This window comes from Medicago sativa, chromosome 6 (genome assembly GCF_051527215.1).
Source record: "Medicago sativa cultivar Bolivia chromosome 6, Bolivia_mono, whole genome shotgun sequence".
Lineage (NCBI taxonomy): Eukaryota > Viridiplantae > Streptophyta > Magnoliopsida > Fabales > Fabaceae > Medicago > Medicago sativa.
In genome coordinates this window covers 41,489,239-41,500,979 of record NC_140754.1, presented here as the reverse complement: position 1 = coordinate 41,500,979, position 11,741 = coordinate 41,489,239, and the positions used below count along the sequence as shown (strand labels likewise).

The following is an 11,741-nucleotide window of genomic DNA, read 5'->3' as shown; positions in this document are numbered from 1 at the left end:
AACTTGTGTACAGACCTTAGATATTTCATAGGGTGATAATTATATACTGTTTTGATGTTAGAACCATGAGATTAGGTGATAATTTGAGAAAATTGGAATTCTGGTCGAGCTGACATTCGTCGCTCGCCACTGCGAGCAGCATAGCTCGCCTCGCGAGCGAGCAAGATCGCTCACCATAGCGAGTAAACCCAGAACGCTCGCCACTGCGAGCAAAGTAGCTCGCCTCCCGAGGAGGTAATTTTAGGAGTTCCAGAGAGCGTGTTTTGCTCGCCTTTGCGAGCAATAGCACTCGCCTCGCGGGTTAAGCTGTTAGTTGCCCAAAGTTATTTCCTTGCGATCCTTTCGCACGTGTAGTTATGAGTTGATCCTAGAAGTAAGAATGAAGATTGTTTAGAACAATATAAGCTGTCCAGAAGCCTGATTTAGATGACTAAGATTAAGATTAATGTGATATTAATGTATATGCTCTATGTGGCTATTCTTGATGATTAAGTTGATGTGATTCATTCCTAAATGTTGATATGATATTTAAGAACTATTATACACTGCCTTTGTTGATGTTCTGTTGTTGACGACCATTAATGTCATGAAGTTGTATAAGTCAGTCTAAGTTGTAAAGATGTAAGAAGTTATCAATATTTTTGAAGTCGTTAAAGATGTTCATGAGGATCTAAGTTGTGAGAAGTTAAGTCCATTGCATACTCATTTAAAGATGAGGGCTTGATGCCCTGGAGCCATTGCTCACCCACGTTGGGGGCTTGATGCCCTAGAGCTTTTGCTCAATTAAGTTGGGGGCTTGATGCCCTGGAGCCTATTTACGCTCATATAAGTTGGGGGCTTGATGCCCTGATTGGTACCACATGCATTTGCATATCAAGATGGTTTAAGATGATAAGAGTTGCATTTGTCGAGTCAAGTTGCATTGTCGAGTCGTGTTGTTAGGATATGATTTATAAGTTAATTAAGAATTTGATGATGAATTTGATTATGACGTTATTTATGATGATAATATGATGCTAAATGATTATTGTTGATGTTGTTATGATGTTTTATGTTGTTAAATATATTTTGATGAATTATATGCTTAATCTTTTTTTTGTGAAATCTCACCCCTTCTGCTTGAAAATGTTGCCCTTCGTATGGGTAACTTGCAGGTAATCAATAATAGGCGTGGTCGTGAGTGGACTCCTCACTATGTGTCTTTAGGTGCTCTGATATGTAACGGGATGGGAATTATGCTACTGTTTTCTGTTCCATACGTATTGCTTTGAATTTTCATGAAATAAATGATGAACAAAGACTTTATGAGATTTTTAAGATGAGGCCTGCGTGCCAACGACTTTTATGATGTTGAACCAATTCCGCTGCGTAGTTTTAAAGATTAAGTTGAATAATTTTGAAGGATAAATTGTTATCTATTCTATTTTACGATTTTAAGAAGTGTAGCATTCCGTTTATGATTGAAAAATACTCTGATTTATTAGGAAATTTTTATATTGGGAAAACGGGGTGTTACAGAACTAACTAAGAACTCACCTTAACAAGTTGGAAATATGCTCACAACCTAAAGACTTGGACATCACAACTTAAGGAACAAAACTCTAGATGAGAGAAAGATGTTTGGTGAAGCTTTCTTCCAACAACTTAGCCAAACCCTAACCTTACTTAGTTTCTATCTTGATGGAAGATTGAGAGAAGAGGGAGTGAAGAATCAATTGTTGGTGCTTAAGTAAAGAAGGGAGAGCAAAGAAACCAATGGAAACCCTAGAGAGAGAAAGATGAGAAAATTGTGAAGGATGTTGGTACTTAAGTACCAACTTAGCGTGAAATTCCAAAAATACCCCTTGTCTTAACGCGTGCATTTTATCGTTTCCAGATATTATCTCGGTTCCTAATAAGCGGGTTATTACATCCTACCCCCTTAAAAAAATTTCGTCCTCGAAATTTAGAATATACCTGAAAACAAATGTGGATACTGATTTAACATCTCTGATTCAAGTTCCCATGTAGCTTCCCCATCTGGCGAACCCTTCCATACTACTTTCACTATAAGAATCTCTTTGTTCCTGAGGGATTTGACGTCACGATTTACTATTCTTTCTGGTTCCGGTTGAAATGTCAAATCCAATCTCAAATCTATGGAATCTAACTCAACGGGTTGGAAAGGATCCGAAATGTACTTCTTCAATTGAGATACATGAAATACATCATGTAATCCCGACATAGCCAGAGGTAAAGCTAACTGGTAAGCTACTGGTCCGATACACTTGAGTATCTAAAATGGCCCCACATACCTTGGACACAACTTCTTAGTTCTAAAAGCTCCTCCTAAACCCAATTTAGGTGTATCCTTTAGAAACACATGATCACCTTCATCAAACTCTAAAGGTCGTCGTCTCTTGTCCGCGTAACTTTTCTGGCGACTCTGAGCTGTTCTCATCTTTTCCTGGATTGACTTAATTTTTAGAGTTGTCTCTTGAATGATTTCTGGTCCAATAATACTTTTATCACTAGCTTCAGCCCAACACAAAGGAGTTCTACACTTCCTACCATACAACGCTTCATAAGGTGCCATTCCAATACTAGAGTGATAGCTGTTATTGTAGGAAAATTCTATCAAAGGTAGGTGGTAATTCCAAGTTCCGCCATCTTCTAGTATACATGCACGCAACATGTCTTCCAAGGTCTGAATGATTCTCTCTGACTGTCCATTAGTTTGCGGATGGTGAGAGGTGCTTAGCTTCAAACGAGTCCCTAAAGCTCTCTGAAAAGCTTTCCAAAAGTGTGAAGTGAAGATTGGATCCCTATCTGACACTATACTCACTGGAACACCGTGTAACTTAACTATCTCTGAGTTGAACAATTCTCCATACTGAGGTGTTCGGTAGGTAGACTTGACCGGTAAGAAATGAGCTAATTTGGTTAATCTATCCACAATCACCCAAATCGAATCATGGCCTTTCTGAGTGCGAGGTAAACCTCCTACAAAGTCCATAGTAATGTGTTCCCATTTCCACTAAGGAATCTCCAACGGTTGAAGCAAACTCGCTGGCCTCTGATGTTCAATTTTGACTTGTTGACACACAATGCATCTTGCTACAAACTCAGCAATGTCCGTTTTCATGCCAGGCCACCAGTATTCTCTTTTCAAATCTTGGTACATCTTGGCAGCACCAGGATGGATTGAGAAACTACTCTTGTGAGCTTCTTCTAAGATCAATCTTCTAAGCTCTTGATCATTTGGGACACATATTCTTCCTTCGAAAATTCTGGGTAACCACTTCTTTTCTGAAGTTTTAAATCCACACCTTGTGCCTGTACGATTCTTAACTGCAAATCGCATGAAACTTCCAATTGGTGTAACCATATACCATCAACATCCTCTGTGGCTTCAAGGTTAAGGTCTCGAACCTTCTCATACATTTTACAAACGTGCATCATAACTTCAGCTTGAGCTATGGCCTTGCGACTCAAAGCATCCGCTACAACATTGGCCTTTCCTAGATGGTATTTCAAATCAAAGTCGAAGTCTTTTAGATACTTCATCCAACGTCTTTGTCTCATATTCAAATCCCTTTGATCAAACAAATACTTCAAACTTTTATGATCACTGAATAATTCAAATTGTGCTCCATACAAGTGATTTCTCCATATCTTCAAAACAAAAACTATGGTTGCTAACTCCAAATCATGAGTGGGATAGTTTTCTTCATGTGTCTTGAGTTGTCTAGATGCATAAACTATCACATTGTTTTATTGCATAAGTACTCCTCCGAGTCCCTTAGACGATGCATCACAAAAGACAACATACCTCTTATCTGGGTCTGGAATAGTTAAAACTGGTGCCTAAGTTAACTTCTTCTTCAGAGTTCTGAAACTCTTCTCACATTCTTCATTCCACACAAAAGGCACTTCCTTTCTTGTGAGTCGGGTTAAAGGCAAAGCGATTTGGGAAAACTTCATGATGAATCGTCGATAATAACCAGCTAATCCCAAAAAGCTTCGAACTTCTGCAACATTCTTCGGTCTAGTCCAATTTTGAACAGCTTCTACTTTCGACTGATCAACCGCCACACCTCCTTGAGAAATTACATGACCCATAAACTTAACTTTTGTCAACCAAAACTGACACTTGCTGAACTTTGCATATAACTGTTTCTCCCAAAGAATATCCAACATTATCCTCAGATGCTAAGTATGCTCCTGCGGATTCTTAGAATAAACCAGTATGTCATCAATGAAAATAATGACAAATTGATCTAGATATGGCTGAAAAATCCTATTCATATAATCCATAAAAACTTCTGGAGCATTAGATACACCAAAAGGCATAACCAAAAATTCATAGTGCCCGTAACGTGTTTTGAAAGCCGTTTTGGACACATATGAAGATTTGATACGAATCTGATGATAACCCAATCTGAGATCAATTTTTGAGAACACATACGCTCCCTTAAGCTGATGAAGTAGGTCATCAATTCTTGGCAGAGTATACTTGTTCTTGATAGTTACCTTATTCAACTGGCGGTAATCAATACACAGTCTCATACTACCATCTTTCTTCTTGACCAACAACACTGGTGCACCCCATGGTGACACACTAGGCCTGATGAAATGCTTCTGAATAAGCTCTTCCAGTTGGGATTTCAATTCCTTGAGTTCCAAGGGAGACATTCTATACGGCGCTACTGACACTGGTTCCGCTCCTGGAATCAGATCAATTGAAAACTCGATTTCCCTTTCTGGTTGTAAATTTGTAATATCGGCTGAGAAGACATCTAGGTACTCGTTGACAATTGGAATATCGCTGAGACTTAAATCTGACTCTGAAGTCACAGTGAGCATAACATAAAAACCCTTATCTTGAGCACAAATAAATTGAACCATCTGATATGCGTGCTTAAGTAATTCTGACAAGGCCACTCCTTCCACCGTATTACTAGTTGGCATATAAATACTTTTCTTTGCACACCCTAATATCACATCAAGTTGCTTCATCGGAAGACATACCAAGTCTATGTAATAAGTCTTACTAGATACGGTGATAGGACAATTTTCACGAACATAATTTGCTACAATTCCTCTGTCGGTGGCCGTAGTTACCATCATAGGGGGATTTAATAATGAAACAGATAAATGAAGAGCTTCCACACATTGAAAAGAAATGAAAGAACACGATGCACCACAATCAAATAAAACATTAATAGGATTCTGACCAAGATAGCACGTACCACCAATCAAGTCTTCATTAGCTTGTGCCTTCTTCCCATCCAATGAGTACACCCTGCCTTTGCTCATTGTGGTACTCACACCTTTGCCCTTGTTAGCTCGAGTTGGACAATCTACCATAAAGTGTCCTTTCTGACCACAAGCATAACATGAATCGTCACCTATCTTGCACTGCCCAGCATGGGTCCTTCCACATTTCCTACAAGCTACAAAAGGATTAGATGAACCCGTCGGCTTCCCTTTCTGAGGAGACCCCTTTGGTTTCAACTTATCATGATGCCTATCAACAAAACTTCCCCTCCTCCTATCAAAAGACGTAGTACCCTCCTTAACAGCTTTGTCAAAACCTCGCTCAGCTTCCAAGCTATTATGCACCATCTCATCAAAACTCGTCAAACTCTGCTCACTGACCACAGCATACAGTTCAGCCCTCAAGGCATGCTTATACTGATTCATCTTCCTCATCTCATTACCTGCATACTCATTGTGAGTAGAGTAATGAGACAACTCTTTGAACTTCTTGGTGAAATCTGTCACCGACATACTGCCCGGCTTCATATGAAGAAATTCTTGCTCCTTATGGACCTTGTATGTCACTGAGAGATACTTCTCTAACATCACTTGCTTGAAGTTGTCCCAGTTTATCTCCATGCCACTATTTACCATGCGGCGTCGAGCAGTCTCCCACCAATCTTCCGCCGGACCACAGAATTGATTAGTCGCAAAGATAACCTTCTCTTCTTCAGTGCAAACAGCCATACGAAAAATCCTTTCCATATGCTTAATCCACCTCTTAGCCTCTGGCGGTTCACCGCGACCATCGAACTCTGGGGGATCGTTCCGATTGTACTCTCGGAAAGCTGGATTTCCCACAACTGGAGGTGGTGGATGTTGTTGATGCACCCCAGGACCTAGTTGCATAACGGCAGCCCACTGCTGCTGGGACTGAGCGTTCTGCTGAATCTGCTGCTGCATCATTTGCATCATCTGTTGATTCTGTTGCATCATCTGTGCCCACATCTGAGCACCAGGGTTAACATCCTCGTCATCATTCTGATTAGCTCTTGGCCGGCCTCATCCCCTTCGTGCTCCAGACATTTTCACTCTAATTGTCATATTTATGTCAAAGTGATCAATTTCAACTAAATATAACAACGAGGACAAATTTCATAAACACCAAGAACGACTACTTGGATTGTAATATTAATCACCCAAGGCACGATCAGAATCGACTTGCTCTGATACCAAATTGTAACGCCTAATTTGAAAATGTCTAGAATATTCAAAAGTGCGTTATAACTGATATTGGATACATTAATATTTATAATACTGAAACGACATTAAGTCGAGAATTTAGATACAAAACATCCAAGTCTTATGTTACATAGACCACTTAATCTTCCAAATGAAACTTGTTTACAATAAGTCAACACAACATGTCTTATAATTATACATAAGCATCCTTAAGTCCAACTTCAAGTATGTTACCACGAACACACGGTCAATCCAAAGCTTTTTCCTTACCTTTACCTCGAGTAACTTGTGATCCTGAACAAATAATGAGAGGAATGAGACATAATGCCTCAGTGAGTTCTATCTAGCCCTAGGCTAGTGGTAACCTTGGGGAAAAGCCTATGGTTACCACGTGTCTAAAATACAACCTGCCGGTTGATTATACATGTGTGGTCTTGTTTGACTAGACGGTTGTGCTAACTAGATCCGTCATAGTTTCTTCTTAACTTGTTATAGGTCTAACTTCCTATACATGTCATGGCGGTTAAGGGGAAACTAAACCGCTACACCAAGATTCGCTTTACACATCAAGGCCTAACAATACATGATCACGATATGAAACTAAGCCGAACGATTAGGGAAAACCTAAGATCGTTGTCGGCATAACTTCTTAATCTTACCTTGCTTCTAAACTTGTATATAATAAACATCGCATTACATACATAGCATATTATAAGTGTTCAAACATTAAGTTAGAGGTTAGCGTTGAACAATCAAGAATATCTGAATTCATTTTACGGACTAGTGCCGGGTGGAGTAACCCCGGAAGTTAATCCCTTACTACCGGTAAAATGCCTAGCAAGGGCGTACCGGACTCCCTTAGTGACGTGCAGGTCCCTTACGGCTCACCCCATTCCCCTTGGAGAACCTTTCATACCCAACCTTGGAAGGAATACAAAAGACACGACACCTTTACTTTCTTAATGGTCTTGACCACTTAATTCTTGTCTTAAACTTGCTTGTGAATATTAAGCTATTCGCTTCGTATCTTAGCACATAATAGAACATATGCTTGACTGTCTAGTTCTCGATATCTATATCGAGGTTCTAGTTCTTCCCTTTCCTTAAAAGATTATCTTACTACCCGATACGTACATCTTATTCTCTCGTTTACCATGCTTAAACATACTTGCCAAATACTTGCTTCTTATATCATGAAATCATTTTGAAAACCTATGCCTTAGGGTCTTGATATAAGAAGTTTACCAATGGAAAAGAATGCATGCGAGCCAACTGGACCGAAGTATGACAAATGAGATGAGACGAGAAAAACAATGCACTGGGCACTGTTTCACTCGCCTCGCGAGTGAACTTACTCGCAATGGCGAGTAACAACTCGCAGTGGCGAGCTAGGAGGCGAGTAAACCTCCAGTTCTACCATTCTGCTCGCATCGCGAGCTCCTTGCTCGCTGTTGCGAGTACTGACAGTCCAACACCTGCATATTTGTTGTTTTTGACCCAAAATCTTCAAATCCAAGTATCCCAAGGCATATAGTGACTCTAATACTCTTATAACACCTGAAAAATAGTCATGGAACAAGTATACACAAGTATAGCAAACATGGTAAAGATAGGGGTAATAAATCACTATGTGAACCCTAGGAAAAATTCATAGTCTTCTTGCAAACATAACACACATGATCCCATGGTTTGAACTAACTAAGAACTCACCTTAACAAGTTGGAAATATGCTCACAACCTCAAGACTTGGACAACACAACTTAAGGAACAAAACTCTAGATGAGAGAAAGATGTTTGGTGAAGCTTGCTGCCAAAAACATAGCCAAACCCTAACCTTACTTAGTTTCTATCTTGATGGAAGATTGAGAGAAGAGGGAGTGAAGAATCAATTGTTGGTGAAGAGTAGTGGTGACAATTTCTAGAGAGAAGGGAGAGCAAAGAAACCAATGGAAACCCTAGAGAGAGTAAGATGATAGAATTGTGAAGGATGTTGGTACCAACATGCTTAAGTACCAACTTAGCGTGAAATTCCAAAAATACCCCTTGTCTTAACGCGTGCATTTTATCGTTTCCAGATATTATCTCGGTTCCTAATAAGCGGGTTATTACACTAAGTCTATTGCCAATTTCTTACTACACTAAGTCTATTGCCAATTTCTTACTCTCTTTATCAATGTCAATTTCTTACTTGTTTATACTCATGAATTAGTCCATTCGAATTAAGGAATATTTTTCCATTAATTTTTTTTGAAGAAAGAATAGCTTTCCATTAATAAGTTGATTGCAACGCTAATTGATAAGAGAAAGATTGTTATAGACCATATTGACTATTAATAACAATAGAGTGCTTTAGTATGTTCATAAAGTACTGTTTTTGGAAAAGTATTGTTAATTAGTATGTTCATAAATTTATGGGAAATTATTGCTAAGATCAATATAAGAGAAACTGAATGCTTTACTATATCCATATATAAATTAAATCTCAAATCTCTTTGTGTTCACTTTATTAATGTTTGTTTGGTCTCGTATAACTATTTGGATCATAATTTTGATTCTCTAACTAACAAAGAAACGACTAATAATTTCCAGGGCCTCATAATGTTTGTTCACTTTCTTATTTTGCTATAATTTGACGTGCTTTGTTTTAACCAGTATAGTGACCCGTGCCAAGCATGGGAAATAATTTTTTTTTTTTTATCAAATGTATAGATTTTATATTATGTTATCTTAAAGTTATAAGTGTGGTTATAATTTAAATTTGATATGGAAAAAATATCATCTTAATTTTGTTAATTTTGTATATATTTTAAAATATCTAAAAATTGCACATAACGATTTAAGTATTTGGATTTATACTTATACTAATTATTTGTAGTATAAGATGTACTCATTGTTAAACTTAGCATATGTAATATTTTTGCAAAAATACGTCAACGTACTGTATATTATTATTTGTTGACGTAATGTATATTAATCATAAAAACTAAAAAATTTATATTTTTTTTATATAATAGTCAGTGTCAGATGTATACACCTAGTCTATAAATGCAAACGTTAAATTTTTTACGGGTGTTTATAAATATAGTTTGGGTTACAGAAACGCCGATTGTTATTTGTTTTTATTTTTTACAAAACCAATGGTCTAATGTAAATATTGTATTTTAGGGTAACAACGATGTAAAAAAAAAAAAAAAGTTCCGCGTATTGTTATACTTGAAAATTGCATCAATTAAAAGTCAAAGGCAGGAGGATCTGCTTATATAGAATTTGCATGTCCTGTAATGACCAGTACGCCTTACAAAGAAATTTAAAAAAAACGACTTCCAATCAATACACAACTTTAGTTTTTTAAATTATAGCAACAACAATTCTAAAACATAACCAATGATCATGTAGTTTTTGAAAAACTTCACGATACACAATATTTGTGGTCTCCTTGCAAACATTATTATCTTCATCCAAGATGAGCAGCTTCAAACCTTTTCTAGAAGTAACTCGAGAGACAGCGACATAGAGTTGCCCATGCGTGAACACGGGCTTAGGATGATAAACTCCCACTCGAGAAAAAGATTGACCCTAACTTTTATTTATTGTCATTTCAAAACAAAGCGTCAATGGAAATTGTCTGCGCTTGAATTTGAAGGGTAGTCCTGGATCACTCGGAATAAGATTCATACTGGGAATGAATACCCTAGTACCTGCCCTTTTTCCTGTAATTATGGTAGCAACTATCGTGCTCTTTCCTAGATGTGTAACTTTCAGCCTCGTACCATTACACAGGCCATTGGCCTGATCGATGTTTCTCATCAGCATAACTGGACATCCCACCCTTAGTTTCAAACGGTGCTTTGGAATTCCAGAGCTTTTAATACCATTAAGAAAATTCCGTTGTGAACCACTCGCTTTGGACATCAGAATTTTCACCCGACCGACAAATAGAATCAGAGCTTAAATACTCTTTCTCTTCACTTGGAATAAGTGACATCATATATTCGTTAACTTGCTCAACTAAATCAAGCATTGGCGCGGGTATTTCCCTTTCTTGGAAAATTAGCGGGTCACCAAGGTTATCATTCAAATCGGGATACACAAAGTCTATAAGCGACATCAACGAATTTGTTGTGTCCGATATGAGCAAATCTTCAGGAATTTCTACCTTCATTTCACCATTCTCATCTGAAGCGTCGTTGACGTCTCCAATTGAGAGTATCCACTTGCCAAAATTAGCAACTTCTTCCTGCTCTGCAGGTACCGAAGATGCACCCAATCTCATATTAATAGTAAGCCTCAACACATTACAATAAGCCCATATCTTTGATGAATTGATTGAGGCATCAACAATATCCTGCCTCTTTCCTTTTCGGACAACATGTAATATCTGCCTGAAATCACCACCTAAAATTACTGTCATTCCACCAAAAGGTCTAAACTCGTTTAGGGGATCATTCTTGGACATGATATCACGCATTGATCGATCAACTGCCTCAAAACACCATCAGTGCATCATTGGAGCCTCATCCCAAATTATCAACTTTGCAGCATGCACCATGTCTGCCCTAGGACTATCCTTTTCCATCGTAAGCGATGATGCCTCATTAATCTTGTTAGGGACTGTCAGCATCGAGTGTGAGGTTCTTCCAACTATTTATAGAAGAGGCACTATACCGTTGGATGCAACATTCAATACAATTAACCTCTTCGATCTAACAGCAGCCGACAATGTTTTTCATATAAAGGTTTTTCCAGTACCATCGTAACCATATAAGAAAAAGAAACCATCGTCGTCAGAACCAACAAACTCCATAATCTTGTCATGCACACATCTTTGTTCATCAATCAGCATCAGTAACATATCATCGTGTGTCTTTTCCAATTCATCTTTGTTGTAGTTTAGCCCATGAACGATAAGCTTGTTTGTGAAAGTTGGCATGTCTGCTGCGTTTGGCCTGAGCATAGATTTGAAATCAGTAAGCGACTGTCCGTTTTCCCGAAGCAAACAAAGGTTCTTCAAGTCATCGTCACCGATACACAGATCTGCATATTAAATGTAAAGTCGCAAAATTAATATTAACACCTTTGCATGCATATGTGTGCACGTTGAAGAGAATCCTTTATATTTAAACATATCAGCCTAAAAAATGTAGAAAATGTTGAATGGTATCGTAGAGTTAGTAACCCTTACTTGATCCTTGTATCCCAATCATGGCCTCGCATCTCCGCTCTTATCTTAACCCTTACATCCATAACCAATACTATAT

At 38.1% G+C, this 11,741-nt stretch overlaps 1 protein-coding gene across 1 annotated transcript; it reads right to left on the bottom strand.

Moving 5' to 3' along the window:
• Positions 1-4,191: 4,191 nt before the first annotated feature.
• LOC146915201 (uncharacterized) lies at positions 4,192-11,687 on the bottom strand. The gene is made up of 6 exons (XM_085721277.1): positions 11,666-11,687; positions 11,260-11,517; positions 7,889-8,040; positions 6,718-6,777; positions 5,232-6,249; positions 4,192-5,144 (listed from the first exon to the last, which is right to left on the bottom strand). The coding sequence occupies exons 1-6, from the start codon at positions 11,685-11,687 to the stop codon at positions 4,192-4,194; spliced, it is 2,463 nt and encodes an 820-aa protein (XP_085577403.1).
• Between the last annotated feature and the right edge of the window lie 54 nt (positions 11,688-11,741).

Excerpts from the sequence above, each read along its gene's own strand:
- LOC146915201 (XM_085721277.1), bottom strand. The coding sequence starts at position 11,687 with ATGATTGGGATACAAGGATCAA. Across the intron at positions 11,518-11,665 it reads GATTGGGATACAAGGATCAA|ATCTGTGTATCGGTGACGAT; the intron begins GTAAGGGTTACT and ends TTTAATATGCAG. Across the intron at positions 6,778-7,888 it reads GCAGAATGGTAGAACTGGAG|GATCACAAGTTACTCGAGGT; the intron begins GTTTACTCGCCT and ends TTATTTGTTCAG.